At 48.4% G+C, this 26,809-nt stretch overlaps 2 protein-coding genes across 5 annotated transcripts; one reads left to right on the forward strand and one right to left on the reverse strand.

The window, feature by feature from the left end:
* The first annotated feature begins 1,554 nt into the window (after nucleotides 1-1,554).
* Nucleotides 1,555-8,962, forward strand: KCTD17 (potassium channel tetramerization domain containing 17). Of its 4 annotated transcripts, none has more exons than XM_066184049.1 (8): nucleotides 1,555-2,033; nucleotides 2,669-2,777; nucleotides 4,512-4,603; nucleotides 5,404-5,499; nucleotides 5,870-5,995; nucleotides 6,703-6,781; nucleotides 7,026-7,314; nucleotides 8,227-8,962. In XM_066184049.1, the coding sequence occupies exons 1-8, from the start codon at nucleotides 1,827-1,829 to the stop codon at nucleotides 8,246-8,248; spliced, it is 1,020 nt and encodes a 339-aa protein (XP_066040146.1). In that variant the 5' UTR covers nucleotides 1,555-1,826; the 3' UTR covers nucleotides 8,249-8,962. The 4 variants fall into 4 exon arrangements, with proteins under 4 accessions (XP_066040146.1, XP_066040147.1, XP_066040149.1 ...); XM_066184050.1 differs by having other exon boundaries at nucleotides 7,026-7,241; XM_066184052.1 differs by lacking the exon at nucleotides 7,026-7,314 and having other exon boundaries at nucleotides 6,703-6,847.
* A 400-nt stretch (nucleotides 8,963-9,362) lies between these two features.
* Nucleotides 9,363-25,592, reverse strand: TMPRSS6 (transmembrane serine protease 6). The gene is made up of 17 exons (XM_066184056.1): nucleotides 25,384-25,592; nucleotides 25,070-25,212; nucleotides 24,823-24,890; nucleotides 23,400-23,584; nucleotides 20,647-20,688; nucleotides 19,610-19,814; nucleotides 19,141-19,277; nucleotides 18,820-18,932; nucleotides 18,236-18,345; nucleotides 17,016-17,161; nucleotides 15,986-16,084; nucleotides 13,930-14,043; nucleotides 13,535-13,651; nucleotides 12,649-12,817; nucleotides 12,005-12,276; nucleotides 11,188-11,324; nucleotides 9,363-10,468 (listed from the first exon to the last, which is right to left on the reverse strand). Exons 1-17 carry the CDS (start codon nucleotides 25,553-25,555, stop codon nucleotides 10,310-10,312), a joined length of 2,388 nt encoding a protein of 795 aa, XP_066040153.1. The 5' UTR covers nucleotides 25,556-25,592; the 3' UTR covers nucleotides 9,363-10,309.
* Between the last annotated feature and the right edge of the window lie 1,217 nt (nucleotides 25,593-26,809).

The raw sequence follows: 26,809 nt of genomic DNA on the forward strand, positions 1-26,809 counted from the left end.
CAGTGTTAGTCTGAGCATCTTCGATGTATGTTACTGCTCAGTGGAGACTGCTTCCAGGGCTGAGCAGTAATTTTGGCCGGAGCCTGCTCCCTCCATACAGGTGGTAGACAAAAATATTTTTTCATGCTCTGTTAATGGTCACTCTAATGCTGGTTCAAAAGTATTTGAATTTACACCCTTGAGGCAGCTGAATTGTTCCTGTACTTAAATTAGGTGAAGGTCAGCAATCTTGAAACCTCTTCCATGTTACCGTCTCTTTCTCTCCTTCCCTTGGCACCCCTCCATAGAAGGAGCGAAGTACACATGCGATCTTTGTGAGGGAAATCCTGGGTGATTTGGGGGAGAGGCCTTCTTCTGTAGTGATAAAAGGGAGTGATTTGCAAGTAAAAGAAGAAAGATGGACAAGAGGAAAAGGAATGTAAGAGTAAAACATAATGTTTCTCTTTACCCAGCCTCTTCACTCAATAACCCCTCACCTCTAAACGCACTAAGATCTAAATGCAAGAAAAAGAAAGTGTTGTGTGTCTCTGCAGTGCTACCTTGGCCTGTCAAGGAAGAGCCAGGAAGTCGCTTAGGTGAAGGAAGGTTTTGAGCCACAATGGGGTGAAACATCAGCCTTTTCTTTCCATTCTTAATGTGTTCGAGCTGCTGGCAAGCACAGCTGTGCTTAGGAGGGACTGGGAAAAGTAGGGCTCTTGGAGAGAGCTTGTTCAGGTTGTGTCTGTGCCAAGGAGTGTGTTTAAACAGAGTCCCCTGGGGCATGGATTGCTGAGCACCAGGCTCGGCCTGGCAGGAGTGAGTGGCAGAGGCAGGGCTAGATTCCATATCACGGGATTGGATTGGCACATCAGCCTGGGCAGGTGATACATGCCGGGGGAAGAGGTAAAACTCCACACAGAGCTGAGTTACAGTCTGACTTCTCTATTGCCCAGACACAAACAGGGATGGCAGGAGCCCTGGAGAAGGACGCAGGGGGTTTGCGCAGGTAGAGCAGCACAGGGCGGGAGTTTGCTAAGTCAGCAATGCCTCTGAGCTGGAAGAAGAAATATTCCTGCCCCCTGCCAGCACTTCATGCAGATCCATAATACGGTTCCCAAAACGGTCCGTACATATGTTAGCAAGAAGGCAACTGTCTACATATTTTGCTGCAAGAAAGTATGACAACTGATGCGGCACTGAGCGGTGAGCCTGGGATAATGGATGTCCTGAAGGGAATGCTGTGAAGTACAGCGCTGAGGGTCTTAATCTGCCGACTTCCAGGGAGCAGGCTGTGCTTCCTGTCTCCGAGGAAGCTTGCAGACAAGACCCAGGACTGGTAGCAGGCAGAATACCAGCCGCAGGGCTGGCGTCATGTGGTGCAGACCCCTTCGTTCCAGCATCCTCATTGCAGGAACAGCGACCTGGGAAAACTACAGTTCCCATCACCCTTTTGTGCTTGTTCCTGCGAAACTACAGTTCCCAGAACCTTTTAATGAGCCAGAGAGGATGTCTACGGAAATAAATGCCTACGATTTTTGCATAACACCCTGCACCTCCGGATTGCTGACTGGCACATGGTCTGTGAAAACGGGAAGAGGGGAAAAGACAGGGAGTGTCAACGCTGTGGAGCTGTTGCTTTGCCCACCCCAATAGCCGCAGTGATATCTTCCAGCACCGAGCAACCTTCCTCCTCTCAGGACTCCCTTGGTAGTCACAGGGAAGATCCCTAGCCCCCAGGAAACACAGCTGCTGCGGAGGGAGAGGCAGATAAACTACAGATCCCGGCATTCTCCGATAGGCAGCACCTGCGGCAGTCCCTGCACGCCGTGGGGGAGGTGGGGGTGAGGATGAGGATGGAGGGCAGGGAGGAGATGCAGGGCGCCGTGGGGCTACGCTGCACCTGGGACATCCCGCCACCCGCTGGCACCCAGGCCAAGTGGGTGAGACTCAATGTGGGGGGCACCGTCTTCCTCACCACCAGGCAGACCCTGTGTCGGGAGCAGAAATCTTTCCTGTGTCGCTTGTGCCAGGGCGAGGAGCTGCAGTCGGACCGGGTAAGGCAGCTGGGTTGCCTCCCGCACCGTGCCCCACCGAGCATGGGGAGGACTGGAGGGATGCGGGGATGGAGCCAGACTCCGGCTGCTGCAGCAGTAACTGAATGAGACATGCCTGCTCTTTCCCCCCCTCTCCCGGGAAGGATTTTCCTATGCCAGATTCCCCCTTGTTGTAGCCTGGTACCTGCCTTCCCGAGCTGGGGAAAAGAGAGGCCATCTCTCCCATGCTTCTGCTCCCCTTCCTCTTTGTCACCTCACATCCTGGGTCTACTTCCCAGCTGTGTCTGTCTGACTCAGCCTTGTTCCTGTAAGGGGATCTCTGCTCTCTTGCACCAGGCCTGGATGCACAGTTGCACAAAGAAACTGAGGCCTATTTTTTGGGCTTTTTCAGCTGGATTGATTCATACTGAGGTCGGCATGCTGAGCAGACCCATACAGGAGTTAAAATCCAAGCTGGACTGACTTGGCTAGGGACTCTGAGGGACCCATGGTTTCCAAAGAATCTTAGAAATAGTGGACATTTTTGCTTAGGTTTGTATTTTCTTGTATTCTAGGGTATTTGAGGGTTGGTTACAAGTTTTCCTTGGGTTTGTTTTTTTTTTTTTTTTTTTCTTGTGATCTATCTCTGTTGCTAGGATGAAACTGGTGCATACCTAATAGATCGGGACCCCACTTACTTTGGACCGATTCTGAATTTCCTCCGTCATGGGAAGCTGGTCCTGGATAAAGATATGGCTGAAGAGGGTGAGTTGTGAAGCCCAGAAAAATCCCACTTACCACAGTCGGGATAAACGGAACTTGTTGTCAACTTTGTTTTCTCTTGTTCTCCTTTTGGATGTTGATGTGGGGGGATTTCAGAGAGCTATCCCTGCAAGGCATGACGATGTCTCCTTTACTAAAGGGGTTTGGAGTGGGTGAGGAAGGCATCCTTGCAGGTGTTGTGGCATCATGACTGTCCAACAGAGATGTCACCAAGACAGAAGTAGGCAAGATCTCAAGAGCCTCAATAAGCCATTTTTTTACTTGTTCTTGATCTACTTTTAACCAGGCTCTGTGAGTTTTCTATTAATGTCTGTTTCTAATTAGGAATAAAAGCCCAGTAGACCAAACAAAACCGAGATCATCTCTTCTACTGACTGTAATAAAGACCATCATTAATCAGTGATATGCACTGTATGCTGTTCGTGCTCTGATGGGTTGTGGACTGCAGAAATTCCAGTGGAGCAAGTCAGACAAACCAATCCCTCATTTGAGGTTGGCAGTGGGTCGAATAGGATGATTTGGTGACATCACAGTGTTACCAGCCAGCAGTCCACAGTGCCTTGTTATTTTTTGGATGCTAGGCTCTAATAAGGAGCCAATTCCAAATACAGGCTGTGCTGTCCAGCCCTTGCCAAGCACAGTTTCTGCATGGTCATTAGTCTTCTCGCCTTTCTTACACATTTTTACCTAAAGCAAAGAAAGTTTTCTTCAGAATAGTCTTATCAGTTATAATTAAAAAAATATATATCCAACTAATGGTACAGGATTTTAATAAGCCAAATTTTGAAGTGTTTCCTGCTTGACACTTCTTGTAATCCTGAGGTCAGACAGAGTTCATCTGCAGGTTTTAATAGCAAATCTGAAACACAAACAGGAGTCCAGTTAATTTGCATTGCCTTTTTTAATTTCCTGCTGCAAACATTCAGACTGGTGTAAAACTAACCCATTAGACAATTCATTGGTGAATGAGAGGCACAGAAGAGGTCTGAGTGTGTCAGGTAGTGGAGGATCAATCTCCCCACCTATATTTTCTTTGTACTGCCCTGGGGACATGTGAGTGTTGGCTTCCAGCCACCTTTCCCTCACTGACCCTCTGGGAACCTCTTCCCTTTTCCTGAAGGCCTGTTAGCAAACAGGTGAGTCTCAGGAGAGGTGATGGATGCAGACACCATAGAGAAAAAAACAAAACCATTTCTGTTTACCTGTTTTGAGTTGAAGCACAGGGAAGGTAGCCAAAGATCATATAAAGTAATATGGGGCTGCAACTCCAAGTGGCTCAGGAGGTAGGTTAGGCTTTTCTAGGATCTTTTGGTGGCTTGTCAGAACCTCAAGTTGTGATTCTCTAGCTTAATGAGAGAGTCTGAGCAAGGTGATAACGAGTGGTCATTGAGAGAGACTGGAGCCTACAGTTGTTCTCCTTGGCCAAAACTATCTGGGAAAGGTATTAGCAGTCCTCAGCACAAGCCTTCCCTGGCAGTGCCTGTTTCTGTAGTAGCAGGCAGCATAAGGAAGTTGGGGTGAGCATTAGAAACAAGATGCAGGGAGCCAAGTTTCAATTCTCTGCAGTAAGAGTTTCAAGCCTGTTAAAAAGTAAGGCACTAATATAATTTCTCCCTATGGGCCTTGTGAAGCTCAGAATTGATCTTTTGCAAGTTGAAAAATAAAGATGGGTTGCTAACTTTCTGTCTTTGTGATCCTTCTGCCTGTCTTTCTCAGGGATCCTTGAAGAAGCTGAGTTCTATAACATTGGTCCTTTGATCCGAATAATCAAGGATCGAATGGAGGAGAAGGACTATACAGTAACACAGGTATGGCAAGATAAAGTGGGGTGGGGAAAGGAGGGGGTGTAAGAAGGGACAAAGATGAGTCTAAAGTGAGAGAACGCTTGAGAGAAGCAGCAAGGAATGGAAGGAAGCAACTAATTAGAGATTATGTGCTAATCCCTATGCAGCAAAATCTTGCAGGGGACAAACTACCACCAATTTAGTTATAATAAATAAGTTGCAGGCTTGCTTAGCATCCCAGAAGTAATGCTGGATGTATCCCCTGAAACTAAGTGAGCTCCTCTATCTTTTAGAAGAAGGCAGCTGGTTGCTGTGGGATATAGAGGAATGTTTGTGAGGAGAGCAAAGGTGTCATGGAGAGGAGGACTCGTGTGGGCAGTCCTGGGAGTGTAATCACAATGAAGAGCATGGTAAAACCTGTAAAGAAACCTGGAGGAAACAGGTGAAGAAATGGCTGTGAAAGAGTTAAATGCAGACAAGGAATCTATCCTACAGTCACTTTGGGCTGCAAAGCCCCATCAGCATTTGTTGCATTTGCAAAAATGATTTTGTAACGACAGGTACAAACTCCCCATCAAAAGAGGGCAGTATCTTCTGGGGACAATGCAGGAAGCACTCAGCTCAGTCCCTACTCTCCAGAAGAAATACTGTTCTTGCCTCCAATGACAGCACGGGAGAAATCTGGATTGTGGTTTCCACTCCCCTTTCACCTGGGACATGGGAAGAGGACAGGCCAAGGAGGGGTATTACCACTTCATTCTGCAGGAGGGGAACAGCTTTTAGTATGTGACTGTTGTCAGTGTGCTCTGTAATTTTGCTCTCAGGTGCCTCCTAAGCATGTCTACCGTGTGCTGCAGTGCCAGGAAGAGGAGCTCACTCAGATGGTTTCCACTATGTCAGATGGATGGCGCTTTGAGCAGGTATGGATAAGGCAGAGCAGGGGGGGAAGAAGTTGTCTTTCGGGGAAAAGATGATGGATATCATATAGTTGCCAGGCAAGGTTCCTTCCTGCTCTGAGAATACTGGGTAAGTCATTGATTGAGTCATCACGCTGGCTCTTTTCTTGCCCCTTCTAGAGGTTTTAGAGGATACTGTGTGAGGTCAGCCTGTTTTGCATCCTGGCTAACTTCTCTCCTGGTTCTCTGTGTTGTCTCCTCATCTTATGAGACCTTTCCAGCAGGATTATGGATTGGACTCAGTACTGCATGGTGGGCTTTCTGCCTTGCACCCCAGGTGGAATGGGTGTTTTCAGGAATACATGCTTGTGATTCTTGCTCTTATCTTTTCTAGCTTGTGAACATTGGCTCATCCTATAATTATGGGAATGAGGATCAGACAGAATTCCTGTGCGTGGTCTCCAAAGAGTTGTACAACTCTCCCAATGGCCTGAGCTCTGAGCCCAGCCACAAAGCCAAGGTGAGATTAACTTTGCTATGGCCCTGCTCCCATTGCCTATGACATCCTTTGTTCTTTGCTCCTTCTCTCTTTTCTCTCTCCCTTGCGACAGTGGGGCACCTCAGTGGTGAAATACAGGGGCCTTTCCTGGTGTTCAGCACCGTGGCATTACACCTGTTGCCCAAAAGGAGGAGTGTGTGTGTTGGAGGGGTGTGTGTGGCAAATGGCTTTAGCAAGTCACCCTGGCACCTCTCATGCTACTCTAACATCTCCCTCATGCCTCCTCATGCCCATTTGTGTGTGTCACTGCCTATAGGGCATTATTTCCCTGAAGGTTTTGCAGCATTCTCTTTCCTTTTTCTGAGTCTCAGCTTGAGGGGCAGATATCTCCTGCTCCGCTTTTGAGGGAAGGACAGAAACATGTAGCAGTGCATGACATCCTTTAGATACCCAGGATGCAGGAAGGAACACTAGCAACTGATGGCAGTTATCGGGCAGTGGGGTCACAGCACTTGTAAGTGGGTTAGATACCCTGATGTGACACTCCAGAGGAAAACGAGCCTCTCTCTTCCCTGACCTAGAATTGTCTTGGCCATGTGGAAAGGTCCCTTTTTATTTCAGTGTTATGATAATTGCTTTGTTCCGTTGTGTGTCAGAAAGAACTGCCATGGCTCATCTTGCAAGTATCTCCACTCTTTCTTCCTTTTGTCCCACATGCTGGGCCACAGAACACAGAGGAGGACCTGGAGGAGGAAGAGCAGGAGGTGGAGGAGGAGGCAGAGGCAGAAGCAGAAGCAGAGGAGAAAGGTGCAGCAAATCCCTGAGGAAAATGATAAAAATAATCCCCCAGGCGTAGACTCGTCCACCTTTCTGGTGAGAGCTCACAGCTAGCATCAGGGAAGGACTAGAACAGGTGTGGGGTGTGGGGGCTGTCCTCTCCAGGAGTTGGAGTCTCTCTGGAGATAAAGCTGATAGAGGAGAGCTGTTACCATGGCTGCTGCTTTGTATTTTGAACTGTTTGGTTTATCTGCGGTTTTATTTTTATTTGCAGACTGTCCATCTATTTGGGATTGTGCTAAACTCTCTTCCTGCGGACCCTCCCTCCTGCTCCCTTCCGTGTCCATCCCAGCACTGTCATCCACCTCCCACATTGCCCCACTCGCCAGCCTCCAGCATCCTTCCCTCTGCTGTCTTTGTCCCCCAGGGCTCAGAGTGGTCTCTGGCCAGGGCCCTGTCTCTCTCTGCTCCTCACTTTTCCTCTCTGCAGGTATGTTACCTGTCTGCACTCCCAGCTCCTGCCAGCCTGAGCTCTGCATGAGTGACTCACTTCCCTCTTGTGGGTATGGCCCTGGTTTGTAGAGCTTGGGGAGGGGAAGGAGGGACGTGTGAGGTTGTCTCATCCTTAAGGTGGCTTTACATATTCTCATCCTATGCATGCCTTTACCTGCCAAGCAGATCCTATGGCTGTGGACCAGAGGCTCTGGCAGCAGAAGGGAGAGTGCAGCTGGGAGAGGGGTGGAAATGAATGCAAAGCAGGCAGAGGTGGTTCAGGGAAGGGGTGGAATTTTGCCACGTGTCTGCGTGACACGCATGCCAGATCGCTTCTCCAGACTGCCATCCGCAGCTCCTTTGCCTGCCAGCCCAGGCAGTTTGCAGAAGACAGCCTGTTATTTGTCCTTCCCTGCTCTCACTTCCCTGGGCTTTTCCCCCACTGACTCTGCCGGGGTAAGAGCACAGTGGAAAAGGTGGCAAAGACAGAGCAGAAGCAGCTGGTCCCCATTGCAGATGTTCTCACAGCTGTGTGCAAAATGAGCCTCTCCACTCTGCCTCCTGCTTAGAAAGGCTGTCTGGCCAATATGCGTGGGGCTGGATACAGAAAGTGTTAGAAGGAGGATTCCTCTCCATACTGTGGAACTATAAGGCTCTTGTTAAACTGGAGATGTTCAGTGTCAGTCTCCACTGGTCCTGATGGAGAGCACTTGCTAGCTGGCTGACATTTCTCTCTCCCTCTGTTTGAAAGCCTCCTTGTCTATGGCTGTGGGACCTGAGTGTTATTATCTTAAGACTCAATGTGTGTTAATCACACAGACTTTTTCTCCTTCTGTTCTGTTTTCCCACCCTTGTTTCTTTTCTTTTTCTTCTGTTTGTGTTTCCTCTGTCATTTCCCTTTTTGTTTCTCACTCTCCCCTCCATGTTCAGTTGCTTTTTTTTCCTACCATTGATTGTGTTTCTCTTTCTCTCTCCTTCTCTAGCTGTTGCAAGCCAGAGATCTGAGGATGTGATCTGAACACTCCACTCCAGCCTTTTCATTTCTTGTTTATATCTTTATTTTTGTACTGCAGTGTATGGCAGCCCCTTGTCCCACAGTGATGCCCCCAGCCCCCTACATTGTTCACATGCAGCCATTTTTCTTTTACAAACTCACCTCGGAGGCCTGAGCTTCCAGCCCTGGAAGAAGGCAGATGCTCTAGGGAGCCCTGAGCTGCTGTAGGAGTGGGAGCCCACGGCCCTCTCCTATGACTGGCACTCTGGCTTTCCTTAATGTCACAGTGGCCCCTGGTGGGGACATCAGCGATCAGCCACTGCAGCCTGCGGTCCCTTCCTGAGCACCCTGGATGCAAACGGCGACCGAGGTGGCGGCAGCTGTGGAAGGACCAGCCCTTGCCCTTTCACTGTTGCAGGCAACTGGTGCGGGCTTGTGGCCTGGAGACAAATGCAGAGCCACCATCCTTTACTGGGCCACCTGTATCACTCGGAGGTGTCCCTGTGCTGGGTATCACATTCCTTGGTGCCTCCCTCCCTGTTCCTCAAAGCAACTCTGTGCCAGCAGTGTGAGAAGGAGAATGGTGTTCAGCCTGGGTACCAGGAACAGGCTGGTACCTGATGTTGTGTCAGCCAGCACCAAGCAGATTCCGGTTTTGGGGAGAGGGTTGTTTGCTTCACTGCTGTGTCTGAAGACTCCTGAATAAAATTCACAGTCTGTTCCTCCTTGCTGCCTCTCATTTCAAGTGGCAAGAATTCATTCCTGCTGTAAGGGGGTGTGAGTTGGAGAAAAGGAGTTTGGATTCATTACCTGGTGCCAGCAGAAGCTGCTTGCGCTGTGCCTGTCTTCTGGGGGCTGGAGGTGCTTACCCCACTGTGTCTGTGCTGCATCCTCACTGCAGGCAGCTGGGCTACAGAGTAGGTTTGCTTATTGGTATCTGCACCCCTAAATCATAACAATAAGTGAGGACCACCTGTCTAGTAAATGTATCGACGCCAGGGACATCTAGGGTTGGGGTGGGCAGGGGTGTGGAAACTTTTGCCCGTTGCCAGTGCCAGGACTGGAGTTTGGTCAAAAACATACAAACCTCAAGATAATTTTTAGCAGACTGAGGCAAAGTAGAGCCAAAAAAATTAATTTTATTTTTAATTCCAGAGCGTGGCCGATTATGTACACACACACACACACACACACACACACACACACACATCTTTAGTTAAAAAAACCAAACCCTCAGTGGTTGCAGTTTAAGCCCTGTGCCTTGAAGTCTTCTCCTTCACCTCCTGGATTACCTGAGATAGGAGATGGAGGAGGTTGAGACGCCCTGATGTTAAAGGTATTTAGGAGGGCTGAGGGCAGTGGATGGGAGTCTGCTCCAGCATTTTTCCTGGGGGAAGTGCAGCAATGGAGGCTGGGTGCTGCTCCAGCAAGGAGGCAGGACACGTGCTTGGGGGTGCAATGCTGGACTCATGCCTGGGAGTCAGTGAGACGTGAAGAGTTGCCTGGCTGAATTGAACAGCACACTGAACAGCACACGCCAACTAAGAAAAGAAGCAATTAGGGAGATGGAAGAGGAGGAGTGATGGGAGGGGAAGGGGGAGAAGGATAAGCAGCAGGAAGGAAGAGGGAGGCAGATTGATTTCACAGTTACTGGAATCTCTAACTACATCAGTCACATTTTCTTTCAGCAAATGTTCTAGCATAAGACTGTGGCTGAATCACATGGTTCACGGAAAGTTCAACTCCCCTTATTCCTCTTCTCAGAAACCATCAGCTTGGGACTATTGCTATGTCATGCCATTGCCCCCAACTCCCTCACCTGCCTCCCTTCTCGCTTTTGGATGGATGGCCTAAAAACCCCTTGGGGTGCTGCCTGGGAAGCACTAATGAGAAAGAGGGTCTGCCTGCTTTTTCTCTACCATCCCTGCAGCAGCCTATTTTATCCTGTTCAGAAGAGCATCCTGGGTCTGACAACATCCCACACTCTTTCTCTGAGAGGCAAGTGAGCAAGATCAGGAATGAGTGCCATGCAAGTGTAGGTGTGATGGGGAGAAGACAGAGATGCACTTTTCTCAGCTCATGGTTTGGTTCATCCAGCCCAGCACTTGAGTGATCCTGGTGTATACTCCATAGTGATTTGCACGTGCGCATCCCATTCCCCAGCTGACCAAACCAGCCAGAAACCATCTGCCACTGGGTTCTTTGCAGGCCAGTGGACCTCCAGAATCACCCTAGAAAAAAGAAAAGTAAAATGAAGTGGTGTGATCTGATGGAGCTTCTGCTGCTGCCTAATTACACTGTCTTTGAGCCCCTTTGTATACAGATTCCTGTATCCCCTCAACTCATGCCTGGGGCATCTGCAACCTTCCTTGTACCTTAGGCAGATGTCAAAAACAGTCTCCAGTGCAAACATCTGACTCAGTTTTTTCTTCATCATGCAAATATTCCTCCCCCACTGCCAGGTCCCAGAAAGCTGATTGCTCTACTGATTCCTCCTGGTCTGTATGGCATTTCCAAATATGTGGCAATCAAGGAAGCTAGTTGAAATTTAACTGGATTCCATGAGGGATGGCAGAGAGGAATTCCTTGGGACTGATAGTAATGAAGGAACAGACAGGTTACTGTGTATGAGAGGTGCTAAAGAGGCTGAGGTTGTAAGAGTCTGATTTAGTCACCTGACTTGAAAGTGGGAGGTAAAGTGGAGAATGGGCTGAAATGAGAAAAGGGTAATTTAACTGTATTTGGATCTTGTCTAAGGCCAGGATGCTAGGAAGAAGTGGTCATGAGAGCTGCTGTTGGCCGCTTAGATCAGAGAAGTGCTGGGACAGTGACCTTATATGGTCTCCCCCCCTCCCCCCCTCCCCTTTCAGGCTGTGGGGATTGCATTTGTGAGACTTGGGACACATCCCCCCTCTGGTAGTGAACCCTGATCCCACAACTCCTCTGTCACCTGGCAGGCATCCTTCTTGCCCTGGTAGTACCCAGCACACAGCATCCTGGGAGTAATCATGTAGTGATAAGCCTCACTGCAGATGTTCTGCTGGATGAGCTGCACATCCACCTTCTGCAGAACATTGCTGATGTGCCCTGAAAAGTAGAGCACCAAAAGTAGCACAGGTGAGATATGGTGGAACTTCCCCTAGCCCATGCCTACCTCACTGCATGCTGAAACCTGCCATTGGAATTTCTGTTCTGCTCTCCACTGGCATCACAGTCTCTGACTTTCAGCAGAGAACTCTTTCTGTGTGGAAGGCATAAAATTTCCCTTCATTCCTTTCCCTAAAGGGATATATTGTTGGCACTTCAGCTTTTGGGACAAGGAGTATTCTGCTTTGGGGAAACCTCTGGGCTGTCAGTCTTGGGTTTGTTTCTCACTGAAATGGATGTTAAGCTCTTCTGTCTAAGAGTACAAACCAGGAGTGTCCAGTTCTGTAGAGTTTCCTTAGTCTTTCCAATTAGGAAGCATCTGGAACAAGTCTGTGAGTGGGTGAAGGCACTAAGCTGACCTAAAGGGCTATTCTAGTCTTTAGATGAAGAAACTCATGCTGTCCCCATACAGATTACCAGGCTGCCATGCCTGCCTCTCCACATGAGGTTTCAGGGCACTCAACAGGTAACTTTGGTCATCTTATTACCCAAAATCAGAAGGAGTGAAGAAGGCACAATGTTTTGGGATGAACAGAAGCGTGTTCTGCCTATGACACATCTGAACCTATGTTTCTGCCTCAACACTGCTGCAGTAGGCCACCAAGAGACCTTGAACCTACCACCTTCCTTGAGGGCTCCCCAGCCAGTGATCCAGCAATGAAGGCCAGGCTCAAAGATGTGAGAAGGAGCAGGCAAGCAGATGGGCTGGATTAAGGGTGAGATGATCACAGGATGATCCAGCTGGAGCAGGGCCACATCATAATCATGGCTGTCCTCCTCGTAATAAGGGTGGAGGAAGAGATGGATAACCTTGAAGGACACCTCTGTATGGCCAGTGGCATTTTGCAAGTATTTGCCCAAGAAAACGGTCCAGATGGAGGGGGAGGCCAGCCTATAGGATGCAGCAGAGGAGCATGGAAGCCAAAGGGCACATTTTGCAGGTAATGCTATCCCCATCCTAGCACATGCTGACATCTCCATCGTTGTGACAGCAGCTATGCAGCCTCTTCCGCTATTGTTGCCCCCTCAAAGCTGCTCTGTGAATCCTAGCATTGCCCCTTTTCCCCTGCACACACCCCTAGGTAATTCTGCGTGTATCTATATCCCTTTCTTCAGTTCCAAGCCATGGAGAAGCATGGCTGAGGTGCCAGAGGAGGGGAGCAGCTGCCCCATGATATTTTCATTAATCAGAAGAACCTCCAATCATGCATGACATGGAAAGCAGTGCAGATCTTTCTATCCAGCACCTCCCCTCTCCGTTTACCTCTCATCCTGGAAGCAGTGTGCGGCTGAGACCACCCAGCGGTCAGCAATGAGTGTTCCCCCACAAATGTGGCGGCCCCGAACTTGCAGGCTGGCCTGCCATGGCCATTCTCCTTCCACAGAATTCATACCACCAACAATCCTGCTGAGAGGGGCTTGCATCCCACAGTCTGAGGAGGAGACACAGCAGGTACTTCAGGGAAGGAAGGGAACATGATATACTGTGCCTGTCCTTCCTTTCCTACTTAGTTGACTGAAGAATTTGACCTCTAATTGCTTGTCTCACCCAGCCAGCATATGCTTTATGTACTGCCCAGGACAGGTCTAGTGAGCACTCCCTGCCAGTATTCCCCACCTTCAGCTGCAGCCTGGGGATGCCTTTGGGGGAGCATGCTGACTGTGCTAACTGCTGTGTTGTCAGGAAATCCTTTCACTGCATATTGAGGCTCCAGAAAAAAACAAGTAGGGAAATCAAGACATCAACTCTCTCCCTGCCAGTGGCCATTCAGACATGGGTGATTTTCCTGGCTGGAGCCTTGAATACGATGGCATATAAGCTGACACAGTGGTCAGACAGGCAGCCTGTGGGTTGAACCTGGCCTGTGAGACATTGTCTGTCTGGCCTGACGCCTTTGCCTGAAGGAGGCAGGGAGCAGCTGTCCAAAGAGCAAGTGCCTGCTCACACTCAGCACAGAGTTAGCTCGTTGCTGCATTCCCTGCCACTGCAGAATGGAGCAGGAGCACTGGTACTGTGGGACTTAGGTGGGGAGAAGTTGGTGGAACAAGGGAGGGGGGGTGCTTCTGGGTAGTGGGAGAAAACAGGGCAACTTGCAGCTACGTGTCATCCTGAACCTGCCTGGCTGACGTGTGGCAGATCATTTCCTCACCACAGTGATTCTCGTCAGACAGGTCCTTGCAGTCTGCAGTGGTGTCACACAGGGGGTTGGGTTTCTTCACACAGGTCCCATCTTCACAGCGGTAAGTGAAAGGACCACAGGGGACCCCTGCAAAAAGGAAGGGAAGCCAAGACTGAGAGAGGGCAGCCAGTTGTAGATGCAGCTTGAAATCCTTTCAATGAGGAGAAAGGGCAGCAGAGAGCTTGGGGGAACTCCATAAATGATGACAGAATTTCCTGAACAAGCAGCTCACAAACATTGTGAGGAGGCTCGGCGAGTCAACTCCCAGATGGTGTCCTTATGTCACATGTGGGAAGTGCCCTACAGACAGCCTTGGTTTGAACACAGGGGTGGGCATTTGTCATCCAGCACTGTCCCCTCCCTACCTTCACTGCAGTGCTCCTCATCACTCCCGTTGACACAGTCCAGCTGCTGGTTGCAGACCCTGCTGAACTCGATGCAAGTGCTGTCCTCACGGCACTGGAACTTTGCAGGGCACACTGCAGAGGAGGGAAGCACACGGGAATCAGGCATACAAGACCAGGTGTGAGGTCAGGGTCATAAGTCCTTCGGTCTCTACAGCCTCATAAGCTGTGTTTATGACCAGCTCTGGTATAGTGCAGTTGTGTAGCTTTTGCCTGATCTGCACTATAGGTGTGCCTGAACCCTTACACTTTGGTGTTGCTGACTTAACTTTTCTTGTCTTGGCCTTAGACCCTCCTCAGCACTATGTACTTGCCTTGAGGTCCATGGCCTCCTCAGTTACCACCACCAGTCCTAATCTGCTTGCCTTGTTAGGGTTTTGTAGGACTGCATCCTGTCTGCTGAGGTCACTGCTCCTCCTTCCTTGCTGTCAACCCCAGCTTATGGGTCACTGTTTCGTACAGACCAGCAATTCCCCTTGCAGCTGAGTCCTGAACAACAAAGGATTCTGCAATGTCCATGAGTTCTGGTGGACACTGGAGGATGGAGATGGGTCTAAGCTGCCTGCCTACCAGAGTTTGACTTCTGTTCAGATTTCCATAGCAGGAACTTGTTCTGCTTGTGTGTACCATTTTCTTACTGCAATGACTATAATCTCTCCATTAATAGCACAAATCTTCTAGATGACTAAAGGCACATGAAGGTCTGAGGCAACTTGAACTTTGATTTTAAGGATAGGGACTGTTCCATACCTACACAGAGTGAATAATCAGAGATGCACTAATGGCAAGAGTATAAAAAAGGAAGGAAATAATAATGTTTCTATTTTCTTTTTCAAATATAAACCAATGTTGGAAAACACTGAGAAAGTGTGGGGTTTCTGTCAGTCATGGTCTGTGTCAACATGTGGAACTGAACAACATGATATCCCTGGGGCTAAGGAGAAACTGGGATTCAAGAAAGGATTAGATATTCATAAGGATGCAAATGCATCCATGTCTACAGGAGGGAAGCATGCAAAGCCTGGTGTCAGACAGCTGAATGATGGGACAGAGCACATTGTCAGCAATACTGCAGACAATACAAAACTGAACTTTGGCAATCTTACGTGAGCTCTCACATTTCTAGCATTAAATGCTAGCATTAAAGCTTCCTTAGAAAGATTTCACCTTCCTTTGACTTTAGACTTTTCCTACACCTTCCTCTGAATCTTCAAAATTGGCCACTCTCTCCAGTGGTTCAGGGCCCTTTATCCGTGAAAAAAAATCTATAGGAAACAACTAATGAAATGTTAGTAGTGGCAGCAATGTCATGAGCCCCCCCTCAAACCAGAGATGAGAGAACAGATGAATTAGGTGTCATGTCTAAGACTGAATTGCTGTTCCTATGAGAATGGGGCTCTGCAGGAGTTTTGAGATGCTAAGGATGGAGCCTGCATCAGCACCACCTGCTTTTGGCATGAAGAACTGATTGAGGCTGATCAACGACTTTGATGCTCCCAAACTGGGGCAAAATAGATGAGTGAGGATCTGTACAGATGAAGTGTCACAAATGGCCTGGGGGGAAAGAGGAGAGAGAAGGGCAGCAGGTGGGCTTGGGGAAGTGTGAGCAGGGAGGGGGATGCTGAGTGGTGTGACAGCAGAGGGGGCTGTAGGCCAGGGCTGAGGTTGGTCGTAGACCGTGGATGGGAGGAAAGCAGGACAAGGTGAAGGACAGCTTGGGTAGGGGGCTTCTTGCAGGTTGCCTGGGACTCTTGGTGCTCTTGGCAACTAGGAGACTCTCCCAGGAAGGCTGTGCTGTGACAGGAGCCTGAAGCATTACTGCTTTTTCCAGAGCAGGATAAAGCCATACCGCAGTGGGATGAGACTTTGAAGGGCATAGAGGTTTAAGTTCCTGAAGTTGAGGTACAAGGCTGTGCCTTGGCCAACCAAATACACCCCATCTTTCCCTGCCTTTGGAGGAGCAAAGGGGCTGTATCTTGCTGAGACCAAGGACCAGCGAGTAGAAGAAATCACTCACCACAGTTTCTCTCATCCAGCCCATTGGGGCAATCTTTGATCCCGTCACAGGCTGGGACACACAAACCGTTCACCAAACACAGAAACTCCCCAGGACAGGCTGTGAAACCAAAAGAGAGTAATTAGTTCCCAGTGTCTAGAAGCCTCCTGGCAGCAGAGCACCATGGCTTGGAACAGTGGAACTGCACACCCTTCTGACCACACGAGTGCTGCTGCAGTGTGCTGGCAGCACTCACCGCACTCCCCAAAATCTGCTACATCATCTGCACTTATCAGGGGCATATGGAGCCAGGCTATGCACCAGGGGAGAAAGGGCTTTCCCTGTTTTGTGTTGTACCACTGGGCAAAATCCAGGACAACCACCCGTCTGGCATGCCATACAATGGGATCGTTGTTGTTTCATGTCTCCTGAATGCCACAGGAAAGCTGAAAAGGCTCTCTGGAGTTGTTATCAAAACTTACGTGGGACCTTGAAGGGGTTGTTGTTAGACACGTTGACAGGTGCACATATTCAGGGACTGGTGTGCATTACTGGCACCCTTTAGGAGGGAGATGGTGAAACCTTGGAAAGACAGACTGTGGGTGGCATTTGCATATGTGTGTATTTGTGTGAGGTTTTATTTATCTCTTGTTTGCACAGATTCCAAGGTGAGCAGGAAACAGCTCTCTCTAAGAGATCTTGTAATCAAAACAAATGTTGCTTCAAGCAGAGGTGCTTTCTCATTGAATTCCCAAGGCCAGTCTGTGATCTTGATACGAGGGTAAGCTTTTAGACAATTTTGTGACCTTGGGTTTAGTTGTGTGGTTGCTCTGGCCACAAGAGGCAGGGCCACATGTGAGAAGCAGCTTTGCACATAATTGTCTCTTCTTTTTGGGGGATCACTGGTGCATCACTGATTTGTGAGCATCTTCCTGAACGGTGGATGGCACCTAGGGTTCCTGGGCTGTGCCTTGTGTTTCTCCTGGCACAAGCCAAGCGCAGAGGAGCTGCTGGTCCCCTCACTAAGGAGCAGGGAAGAACCTAAGCTTACGGTCAGATTGCTTGTACAGGCTGTAAGCTGCCTGTACCCCAGGGCCGGTTAAGGAGATCTGCGAGGTGAAGGTGATGGTGATGTCAGCAGAAGATGTGACTGGGATCCTCTCAGCGTAGGCTTGCAGGGTCCGCAGGCCACACAACCTGAGGGGCAAACACAGGCAAGGTGTATTGGACAGGGAGGCAGGAGACAAAGCAGGGCAAGGGGGCTCGGTGTGGCTGGGGTGGGAAGGGGGTCACACAGACAGGGCGCTGCAGGTGAATCAGGCATACAAAATGCCTTCAGTATGCATGAGATACAGAGTCCAGAGGAACCCTCCCATCTTTGGACATTTCCTTCTTTCTGGGAAGCACTGAGATCACACCATGCAAAGCAGTTCAGCTCTCCCAGTGTAAGAAGATCCTCCTTTGTCGTCTTCCTGAAGAAGCCATGGTGTAGAAACTGTGGCACTGACAGTTTAAGAGAAGAAAGCAGGGAGAGAAAAGGTGGAAATCCTAAGCCAGGGTAACATAACTGCTGGATAAGATCTTTCCTAGGAAGACAAGTTATCTCTACAAGAACCATGGAGAAGGCACTAATGAGGTGGGTCAGGGGAGGTTTTGGAGGAAAATAGGCAATTTTGCAATAAGTGGGAGGGAAACCAAAAGCTGTAGGTCCATTCATCTCAGAGCCTGCTTTGAAGAGATAGGAGGACAACAGGTCTCCATGCTTTGCACCTGGGCAGCAGTGAGCAGTAGCCCCAGCTACATAGGGATGCTAATCGTGGGAAGACCTGCAGGGGAAGTGGCTGCCGTCAAAGCAGGAGGATATGGAGCTAAGGGGAAGATCTGTACGGAGGTGGATGCAAGGCAATGGCTCACAGATAATATTGCAGAGGTGGTGACAGGCAGATTTGCAAACACAGGAGACGTGGGAGGACACCAAGGTTACACACACAGGAGAAAACCAAGAAGCCTGATGCAAACAGCAAGACACAGAAAGCAAGTTGGTAGCTCGAAACAAATCTGTGAGAAATGTGTTCACTGGGGACAGAATGAACCAGACAAGCAAAAAAGCAGGAGGCACCAGCACAAGGAGTGGTCACTGAGTGTAGATCTGTGTATGGCTCTTCTTCCTCACGTATGGTGGCTGAAGTGAGCAGAGAACCTACAGGGGTTTAATCCCAGTTTTATCCCAGGTGGGAAGTGAAAGACAGAAACCAGGACCCCACCACACACCTTCTGTTCTGAATTATCCACTGGCCTTGGGTACAGGGCAGGTCGTGCTTCTGTCTGCTGAGTGCATAGGCATCAAACCAGAGGGTGACCCCATAGTCAAGGGATGGGACCTGCAGACAAGGGGGTGCAGAGCAGAGGGCAGATGGGTTCCTAGGAGTGTTACAACACACTCCATAAGTCAGAAACGAGCAGAGCAAATGTGAAGGCCAGACATGTCCAGCCACATTGCAGGTCAGAAAGAAGCACCCTCTAAACTGGAGCCATGCCACAGCCCAGGGTGGCTCTGCTGCTGGTGTCAAAACCTGGCAATTCTCAATTCCTATCAATCTGGTTCTGCTTGAAGAACTCCTCTGGAGACCAGATTTCAGATTCCTCCTCAGCTGTGGCATCTCTGTGCTGATATGCAATATTAGACTTCTTCTCCTTCAGAAATACACCTTATGTGTAGGCTGGGCAGGCTGTTACCCTCTTCTTGCTTCTCATAATTATCTGACTGAGAGCCCTGGCTGTACCCCCTGCAATATGCAGAGTGCTACCCAGGTTTTGGGGACAGGGTGGATGCTCTTGTGGGAGCTGGCTCTCACCATCATGTGCCAGGTGCACTGTGTGTTGGGCGAGTAGTAGCTGGGGTGGTGTGGGGTGCCGATCTTCCCCTGCAGCTCCAGGCTCTCCCGCAGAGTTATGTTCATTTCACAAGCTGTAAATACAGACATTCAAAGCCCTGCTCCCTGTCAGCACAGCCTCAGCCTGGGGAGGCCATATAACCTGCCTTTTACTGACCACCCTTGCAATACAGAATGAATTCTGCCCCTTACAGGGATGCAGGCCTCTAGGAGCTGTGATGCTGTAGGAGAAAACCTGTCTTCTCCCTGTAACTGTATCTATTCTCCTCCAGCCTTCCTCACCTTCGAGGGGCACTGCCTGTGCTGAGAGGATGAAGGGGTCATAGTAGCTGTACATGGCTTTCTTCCACACAATGGACATGACAGGACCAGATGAAAGGACTTCCACGATGGGCTCCTGCCGGCTGCAGCCATAGATCCTCAGGGGAAAGAGATAAAAGGATGGGAGTGAAGCAAGCAATAAACTAATGAAAGAGAAGGATGAGAGACGGTGGATATATGTGTGACTCACACACAGCAGTTTTTAGTAAGGCACAAACTGAACCAAACAAAGGGCTAACAGTGAGAGCTCCTGCAGCATGGTGGTGCAAGACACATCCCCACATCCGTGACTTCAGCTGATCAGCAACAGGCAGGTTGTACATCAAGGAGAATCTCCTCTGATGTTGTGTGACACCTTCCCCTGCTGTGGAGCGTCGTGCCATCCTGCCTGTCTTCCCCACTACGTTCTCCCTGCTCAGGAGCTACCTACGAGGTGATGAGGTGTTTCTCCAGGGGCCCGGCTGCGTCATACATTGCCAGGCGGTCTCTGCAGTCGGGCAGAGTCCACTCCAGGCGTAGCTTGATCATGTAGCCCTTGAGGCCATGGAGGTGCCAAAGACAACTAGAGGCCAGGTAGTCAGGGCCCTCCAACCTCAGGATGTCATCCTCCTGGACATAGCTGTACCTGTAGCAACCTGAAATAGACATGATTGTAAGAGAAATTAAGATATGGGATTGTCACTGGATACATGAGTGTAACCCCTTTTTTAGGGTAAGGCTGACTCATCCCAGTGATCTCGGTTTACTTCTACATATGCTGTGGTGGCACTGATCCTTTTGTATAATTGCCCCAGTTTCTCTAAGAACTGTCCCCACTTCCTTGGTTAACCTAATACTACCTCAGGCTTTAAATATCATCACCGTATAGCTATCTTCCACTAGCTTTATTTACTTTTTCACCTTTCTCCTCTCAGCCCCATATCCTTCTTGGCTTTAGATCTCCCTCATCTGAATTCCAGGTTTCAGAAGACTTTCACAGCAGGATTTTTGAATATCAGTTTAAAGGTGAGCTTCTAATAGCATATCTAATGCAAGCTGTCAGACAGAGACCTTACAACACTGCCTGAAATTACTAAAAGCATCTTCAAACATTGCCAAGAAAACAGACAAATGAGGCACATCCAGTGCAGAGGCACGCAGGAAACCCCCACCCCACTCAGCAGTATTGCATGGGGCCTGGAATCAGCACTGTGGTACCAGTACACCAGCTATTTCACAGTTCTCATTAGGACCAGGACAAGTCTGAGGTGGCTGCACTGCCCAGCTGCTGGCATCCCTGCCCAGAGCTATCCAGTATGTAGTGGTCATGTAGTTTGGATCTGACCAAACAGCAGCACTGGTGCTCCCTTGCTCCTACTCTCCCCTTCCCAGGATTTACAACTCCAGGAGGCCAACAAGCTTTCTGTCCCCTGTGAAAATCCCTCCCATAAAGACATGAACTCAAAAGAAAAGGAGAAAGTAGCCTACCCAGAGTGGATTTCAGCACTACTATGTCTTTCACACTGGATTCTGTTGGAAAGAAAAGAAATAAAGGAAGATAAACAAAATATAAACTGGATAAAAAAAGATAATCTGATAACCTAGCATGGTAGATGAGGGCTCCCTTCCTTCCTTATGTAACTAACTCTCTTACAACTTCAGCATGGGACATCTTCCACGTACCTCTCTGTCTGCTCTCAGGGACCTGTTTCAGTCACGCCTTCCCCAACCCATCTCTTTGAGAAAATTCTCTGCCCATGACCCAAATCCAACAGCCCTAATCTTGCTTTCCAGCCCACCAGGGACTTCTCTGCCCTTTTTCCTTGCCCATTTTGGTGTGCTGTTCCAGGACTTCTTCCCCTTCCCAGGAGGGCTTGGCATTGCTTCAGGCAGTCATCCCCCTCTTCTGCCAGCCACATCACAGGGCCCAACCCCACTTCCCAGAGCCTTCACCGTCTGCTGTCCATTTTAAAGAATGCCCAATCAAAAACATGGGAGTCACTGAGCCTGGAGAAGGAGTTCTCTTCTGATGACCACTTAACTACTCCTTATAGAGTCCACCTTTGGAGAAGGGAGTTGTAGAGAAAGTGACCAGCAGGGACTACAAATCTGCAAAACAGTCACAGGGTGAATAACACTTTAAGTGAGTTGGGCTTTTCTCCAGCCTCCCAGCTGAACTGGAATCAGCCAGAGATCAGGTGCTACTGGGAATAATTGCCAAAATAAAAGGCACTGTGAGGTCAGCTGGGTGTGAGGGTTGTTGTTGAAGGCTTGCTTGGGTCAGGGATTTGGTCTTCTGTAGCTTCTAAGAAAATCTGTTGGGAGAGATGAGTGGTCTTGTCACAACAAAAACAGTTGTGGAAAATAGGATCCCGCAGGCATGAAGCAGGTTCCTAGGCAAGCTCATGTGCTGTAGGGAGTAACCTGTGCAGAGCTGGTAGTAAGTACTCTTTCGTCTGAAGGTAATAAAACCGAGTACCTGTAGGAAACAGGAAATCCTGAAAGATTTTTGGGCAAGGAGGAAGCTAGTGTACTGGGGTGAGTGTGGCTGTTAGTAAAAATGAAACACTGGAGATGTTGGAGAGGTTCCTGTACTTGTCGATGGTTTGCAGCTCTGTGTCTCAAGGCAGAGTGAACGTTTAGAGCTGAGCAGGCCAGCAAGAGTCTGTCAGAAAGCAATGAAGTGCTAATGACCTGCTATTAGCTGGCTGTTTTTTCACTCTAACTCCACAGGGCAAATGAAACCAGAGGTTAAGTCACTGGCTGGAGGTCATCCTGGCTCAGCAGTGTAAGAAATTTTTGCCTTTTGTCTCAGTTATCCGACTGTACTTCTGACTGGAAAGGGAAAGGACTAGGGAAAGCAGAAGGAGCTGGAAAAACTACAATTGATGTGTTAAGTCCAAAATAGAAAGGAGTCTTTTCTGCTGAAATGAATAAAACAGTGAAACAGATACAAGGAAAATAAGAGGGAACTGGGAACAGTTAAAATTATGGCACCATAATTTTTATTTGTTTATGAGTTGCATTATGAAGTGAACAAATAGAAGAAAAATGCTAGATGGGCTGACTTGGAAGGATGTAGCATATTTCCTTGTGATATCCTTGTTAAGAAAGTTCATTTAAATTGGCTGAGCATAGGGTCTGGTATGCTGGAAACAAACCATAAGTAAAAATAAGGAACTAATGGTAACTGTGGGAGGAGATGTCTTGACGAGATGCTCATGCAGCTTCTGACTAAGACCTTAAAATAATGGTCTGGACGAGGGAGTGAAAATCATTTAGAGGAAATCAGATTTTCTTTACAGGCGCCAAAAAAAAGACCCACAAAACCATTGGGATGTGGGGGTAAAAGTTAAAGAAAGTATGGGTAGGATATAATAAAAGGAGCTTCATCTTAGTATAATGCAAGATAGCATGCCTAGGGAAAAACAAAAAACTAAACAACCAAAAAACCCCAACAAAACAACTTGGAGATGTAACATCTCATGGGAAAAATAAACTTGGAATCCCAAGAGTAGAGAAGAAGCACAGTGTATTTTAATACCTGTGAGATTTGGGACTCTGTAAGAGGGATCAGACTAGGCTGACAAGTTAAGCCTCATTACAAAGATCAAATATAAATTCTATTGGACTTGTATTGACTTGCATTGACTCTATATACATCCCTAGTCCCTTACCTAACACCTACTGTAGAGAAGTTTTGCATGGGTGGCTTTTTAAACAGGCTGTGACCTTCACTGTGAGCAACAATAAATAATCCTTAAAATAATATGTCAGAATCTGAAGTGACAAAAATGATTTGTCTCAGAGGAAGACTTAGTGGTGACTCAGATGTGTTGCTTTTGTTCTCTCTATCAAATAGTCTGGAATAATCTCCCAAAGGAAAGCAGGCAACCTAAGTGCTTGGTATTTTCAAGCTGAGCTGATCAAAGTCATGACCTAAGATCTTGCTCTACAGAAGCCAAAGCTGATGGGTGAAAAAAGAATCACTTATCTGATCATGGCCAGGTGTATCTCCAATAATTTTAATCCTTCAAAGGAGGGATTTTTTAAAATCAAACTTCAGTTCTTCTCTATCAAGAAAAAAATGCACATAATTGTATCTCCTGATCCTTACATTTCACTCATCCTCTTCAGGTTTCCTCTGTCTCCTTCAATAGACTCCTCGCCTTTTCTCCTAACCTTCTACATCATAGAGCATTTCTGACTGCTCAGGCCACAGCTGAGCAGCTGGTACTTACCCAGAAGAACCAGAGAGTCTGGGTTGACCCTGTACTCCATCTGGTAGGACAGGCTGCCCGAGCTGTTGAAGCTGGTGGAGAGCTCTTGGTGGAGCACTGTGTTTACCCTCTCAGCAGTTGCCTCCTTCTGCTGACTCTCAGGGATTTGGAGGGTGAACCAGAAGAAGAAGGTCAGAGCTCCCTCCCTAACAGAGAAATAACAGGTAAAATATTCTTGCTCTTTATCTCCAGAATTACTAGAGAGACAAACCCTGGAGAATTACCCTCCCCACTATTTTTCTACAAATCAGACATATCTGTGGAGATTTTCCAGCTCTGCTGCTGTGACCCAGAGGAACCTCTCTGAGTGGGGCAGGAGAGCTGCAATATCCACGGTGTGAGTCAGTGCTTTGTGGGGAAAAAGCTTTCCATGCCATCTGGCTTTATTGATGACCATATGAGCTCAAATTAATGTGATAATTAATCAAGACTAGTCTAATGAGTAGTCTCATTTCAGGTAGAAATGACCTTTGGGTACTACTGACCAGGGGTTGAAGAGAGAAGCTCAAGACTTCACTGTCTCACCTCCCAGTGGTGACAAGCAGATGATTTATGACCAGGTGCCTTACCATAACCCATTAATGCTGGGCAGGCTAGAGCTGCAGGAGACTGTGCCTGGGAAAGTTCTGTTCAACCAGCTGGCAGAGAAAAGTGGCTGGTGGAGGGCAAGGAGATGTTGAAACAGATCTTTTTTTCAGGAAAAGGCTAGAGGAAGATGTGCAAGAGAAACTTTTATTTCCCCAGTTGAAAATGGAATTACATTGAAGTGGCAATATTCCTTAGGTGAAGGACAAATTTAGGGGTGTGGTTTTCCATTGGAAAAAAAAATCAGAAGGAAATGACCATCAATCTGGAAATTATTTCTGCTATCCTGTTCTACTGTTATGACCTGCAAAGCTGTAGTCCCACATCTGTCCCATTCCAATGTAATCCTGTTCCCAGGTGGTCCAGGCTTCTTGGCAGGAATAACTTTTCCATGGTGCATTCTGGCCTCTCCCTTCTGGTGCCTAGAGTCAGGCCATAAAACAGCTTTCTTGAATTAGAAAAATTAATTTCCAGCTGCTTAGTTTCTACTGACAATGCCAAGAAAATTTTGTTTTTATCTCTTCCCAATGATTTTTTTTTTTTACTATTTTGAACTTTTGCCTCTCTGAAAAATTTCTCAGTTTTGGCTTTTCATCCTGACCTGGGATGAACAGGAACATCAAAATATCCCCAGCTCTGTTATGCTGGAACCATTCTGAATCTGGACTGTCCAGCCTAGCCTGGAGGTCATGGCAGGGACTGCAAAGATTTGTCACAGGCAGATTTCAGTGAAACCACAGTACAGTTTGCTGGAAGCTTTCACACAGGAGCAAGCAAATATGCTGTGGGTGCTACTTACCCAAAGGCATACACTGTGCTCGAACTGTAGTACCGGCCCAGCTCTGTGGCACCAATCAGTTCCTTCAGCTGCAATGAGAACATTGTCTGATAACTACGGTGCAATGTTACAGTGGCTGATCCAATTTTTCATCCCTCTTGCTGTACAGGCCCACCAAGCCTGCCCTTGGATGAGGGTGCCTGACCCCTTCCCCATTCTACTCACTGAGCAGCCTCAGGGCTGGCTCTGTTTGTGAAACTGCCCTCACCATGTTCTGGAGCTTAACTGACTCCACCCAGAAGGCTCTGGACTCCACCTGCCCCAGGTCTGAGGAGTACCGGCGGTTGAGGACCTGGAGGCTGCCACAGTAAAACTGCAGGATGGATGGCTCCAGGTGCCACGGTCTGTAGTCTGCCGAATGAAGACACTACCTTAGTGATACGTAGGAAAGAGAGGGTTACCCCTGTGTATGACTGTCTAAAGACCACCCAGAGTCCCTAATGTGCTTTGGGCTGGGCATTGCTTTGACTCCCCGCCCTCTGCCTCCTGCTTGGGGGGGGGGGGGGAAACGTGAATTTTTACCTAGGAAATACCAGGTTGCTGCAGCAGCTCCAGCCAGCACAAGAAAGGCTATCCCAAGGGGCACGTAGCGGAGGCAGCGACGTGAGTTAGTCTCAGATTTGTCATTTGAGAGGGAGCTGGAGTCTTCCTCCTGTTCTTCAGCCTCCATCAGGTGTGTCTGGTGACACAGCATGCCAGGGTCAGGCTGGTTTTTCTGTTTCCCTTTACACCCTCTCTGAAGGTGTTATGTCAAATCTGTCCTCCTCTCCCAAGATCTACAGCCCTAAGAGATCAAAGACTTAGCTCAAAGCAAATGTGGGTAAAACTGCTAAATCAATGAGAGACAGGCTTCCAGGACACTGTCTTGTCTACATCTCCTGGTAATCCCTTGGTTTTCAAAGACATTCCCTGGGTTCTGCTTTTGTCAAAACTGCAAATTAGTACAATAATGAATTTCACTGAATACAAAAGTGTTGTCCTCCCAGGCTGGGAATTGTTTTAAAACTGGTATTTTATTGATCTAGAACTCAATGCAGAACAGAAGTGGTGATCTGAAATGTGAGTGGAAGTTGCACAAAGCAGCCACTGCCTGGGAACTTGGAGTTACACTTTGCCTGCTGTGACATTTTTATCTTGATGCCTACAAGTAAACAAACATTGCCATTCCCACCAGGCCTTGTGCTCCCAGGCAAAGCCAATGCTGGCACTGGCTCAATAGCTGAGCTAATGAGATGAGAGCACCTGAATAATATTCAGCCCTTCACCACCACCTGCTTGTGCCAGGGGACACCTTCTATCTTCCTTTGTCCCTCATCTCCCCCAAGCTGCTTCTTTTGCCTCTTCCTGACTGCTTCCCTTCTGTCAGCCCCATGCTCTGAGGACAAGAAATACCATTGCCCAGGAGAGTCACATAAATACTGGCTTTGTCACCCACTTTCCTCCTTCTTCCTCTGCCACATATAGTGCATGCTTGCCCGCAAAGGTTTTCTGTGTTTCTGCAGCTGGTGAGGAAAGGGATGTGAATGCATCCACATGGGAGAACACAGAGGCCTTGTGGAATTCTTGTGTCCTGTCTCTGTGTCTGAGTCATCTCTGTTCCCAGTGGTGCATGTGAACATGGGGAGAGGAGTGCATGAGAGGGATTTGCTACACAGCTGAGGGAAGAGGTGGCTGGCCTCATGCACATTTTAGCCCATGCAGATGCCACTGAGCATCACCTGATTAGGGTGAGTGGGCTTTTCAGCCTCCTCCACCCAGTTACAGAGCCCCAAGCCCTCCAGGCTGCCTTGCAACATGGAAGTACATTTCCAGAATGTAAGCACCAGGTAACTCACTCCAAAACATTAAACACAGCCTGGTGATCATCCACACTCGGACAAGCAGTCACATATCCACTTGCTCTAACACACCCTTCCAGAGAGACAGGCGGTACAAACAGGCCCAGCAC

This window comes from Chamaea fasciata, unplaced genomic scaffold (assembly GCF_029207755.1).
Source record: "Chamaea fasciata isolate MVZ Bird 193981 ecotype frontalis unplaced genomic scaffold, bChaFas1.0.hap1 SCAF_5, whole genome shotgun sequence".
In the NCBI taxonomy this organism is placed as follows: Eukaryota; Metazoa; Chordata; class Aves; order Passeriformes; family Sylviidae; genus Chamaea; species Chamaea fasciata.

Excerpts from the sequence above, each read along its gene's own strand:
- TMPRSS6 (XM_066184056.1), bottom strand. The coding sequence starts at position 25,555 with ATGCTGTGTCACCAGACACACCTGATGGAGGCTGAAGAACAGGAGGAA. Across the intron at positions 25,213-25,383 it reads AGCAACCTGGTATTTCCTAG|ACTACAGACCGTGGCACCTG; the intron begins GTAAAAATTCAC and ends TTCATTCGGCAG. Across the intron at positions 24,891-25,069 it reads CAGTTAAGCTCCAGAACATG|CTGAAGGAACTGATTGGTGC; the intron begins GTGAGGGCAGTT and ends TTCTCATTGCAG.
- KCTD17 (XM_066184049.1), top strand. The coding sequence starts at position 1,827 with ATGAGGATGGAGGGCAGGGAGGAGATGCAGGGCGCCGTGGGGCTACGC. Across the intron at positions 4,604-5,403 it reads AGGACTATACAGTAACACAG|GTGCCTCCTAAGCATGTCTA; the intron begins GTATGGCAAGAT and ends TTTTGCTCTCAG. Across the intron at positions 5,996-6,702 it reads AGCCCAGCCACAAAGCCAAG|AACACAGAGGAGGACCTGGA; the intron begins GTGAGATTAACT and ends GCTGGGCCACAG.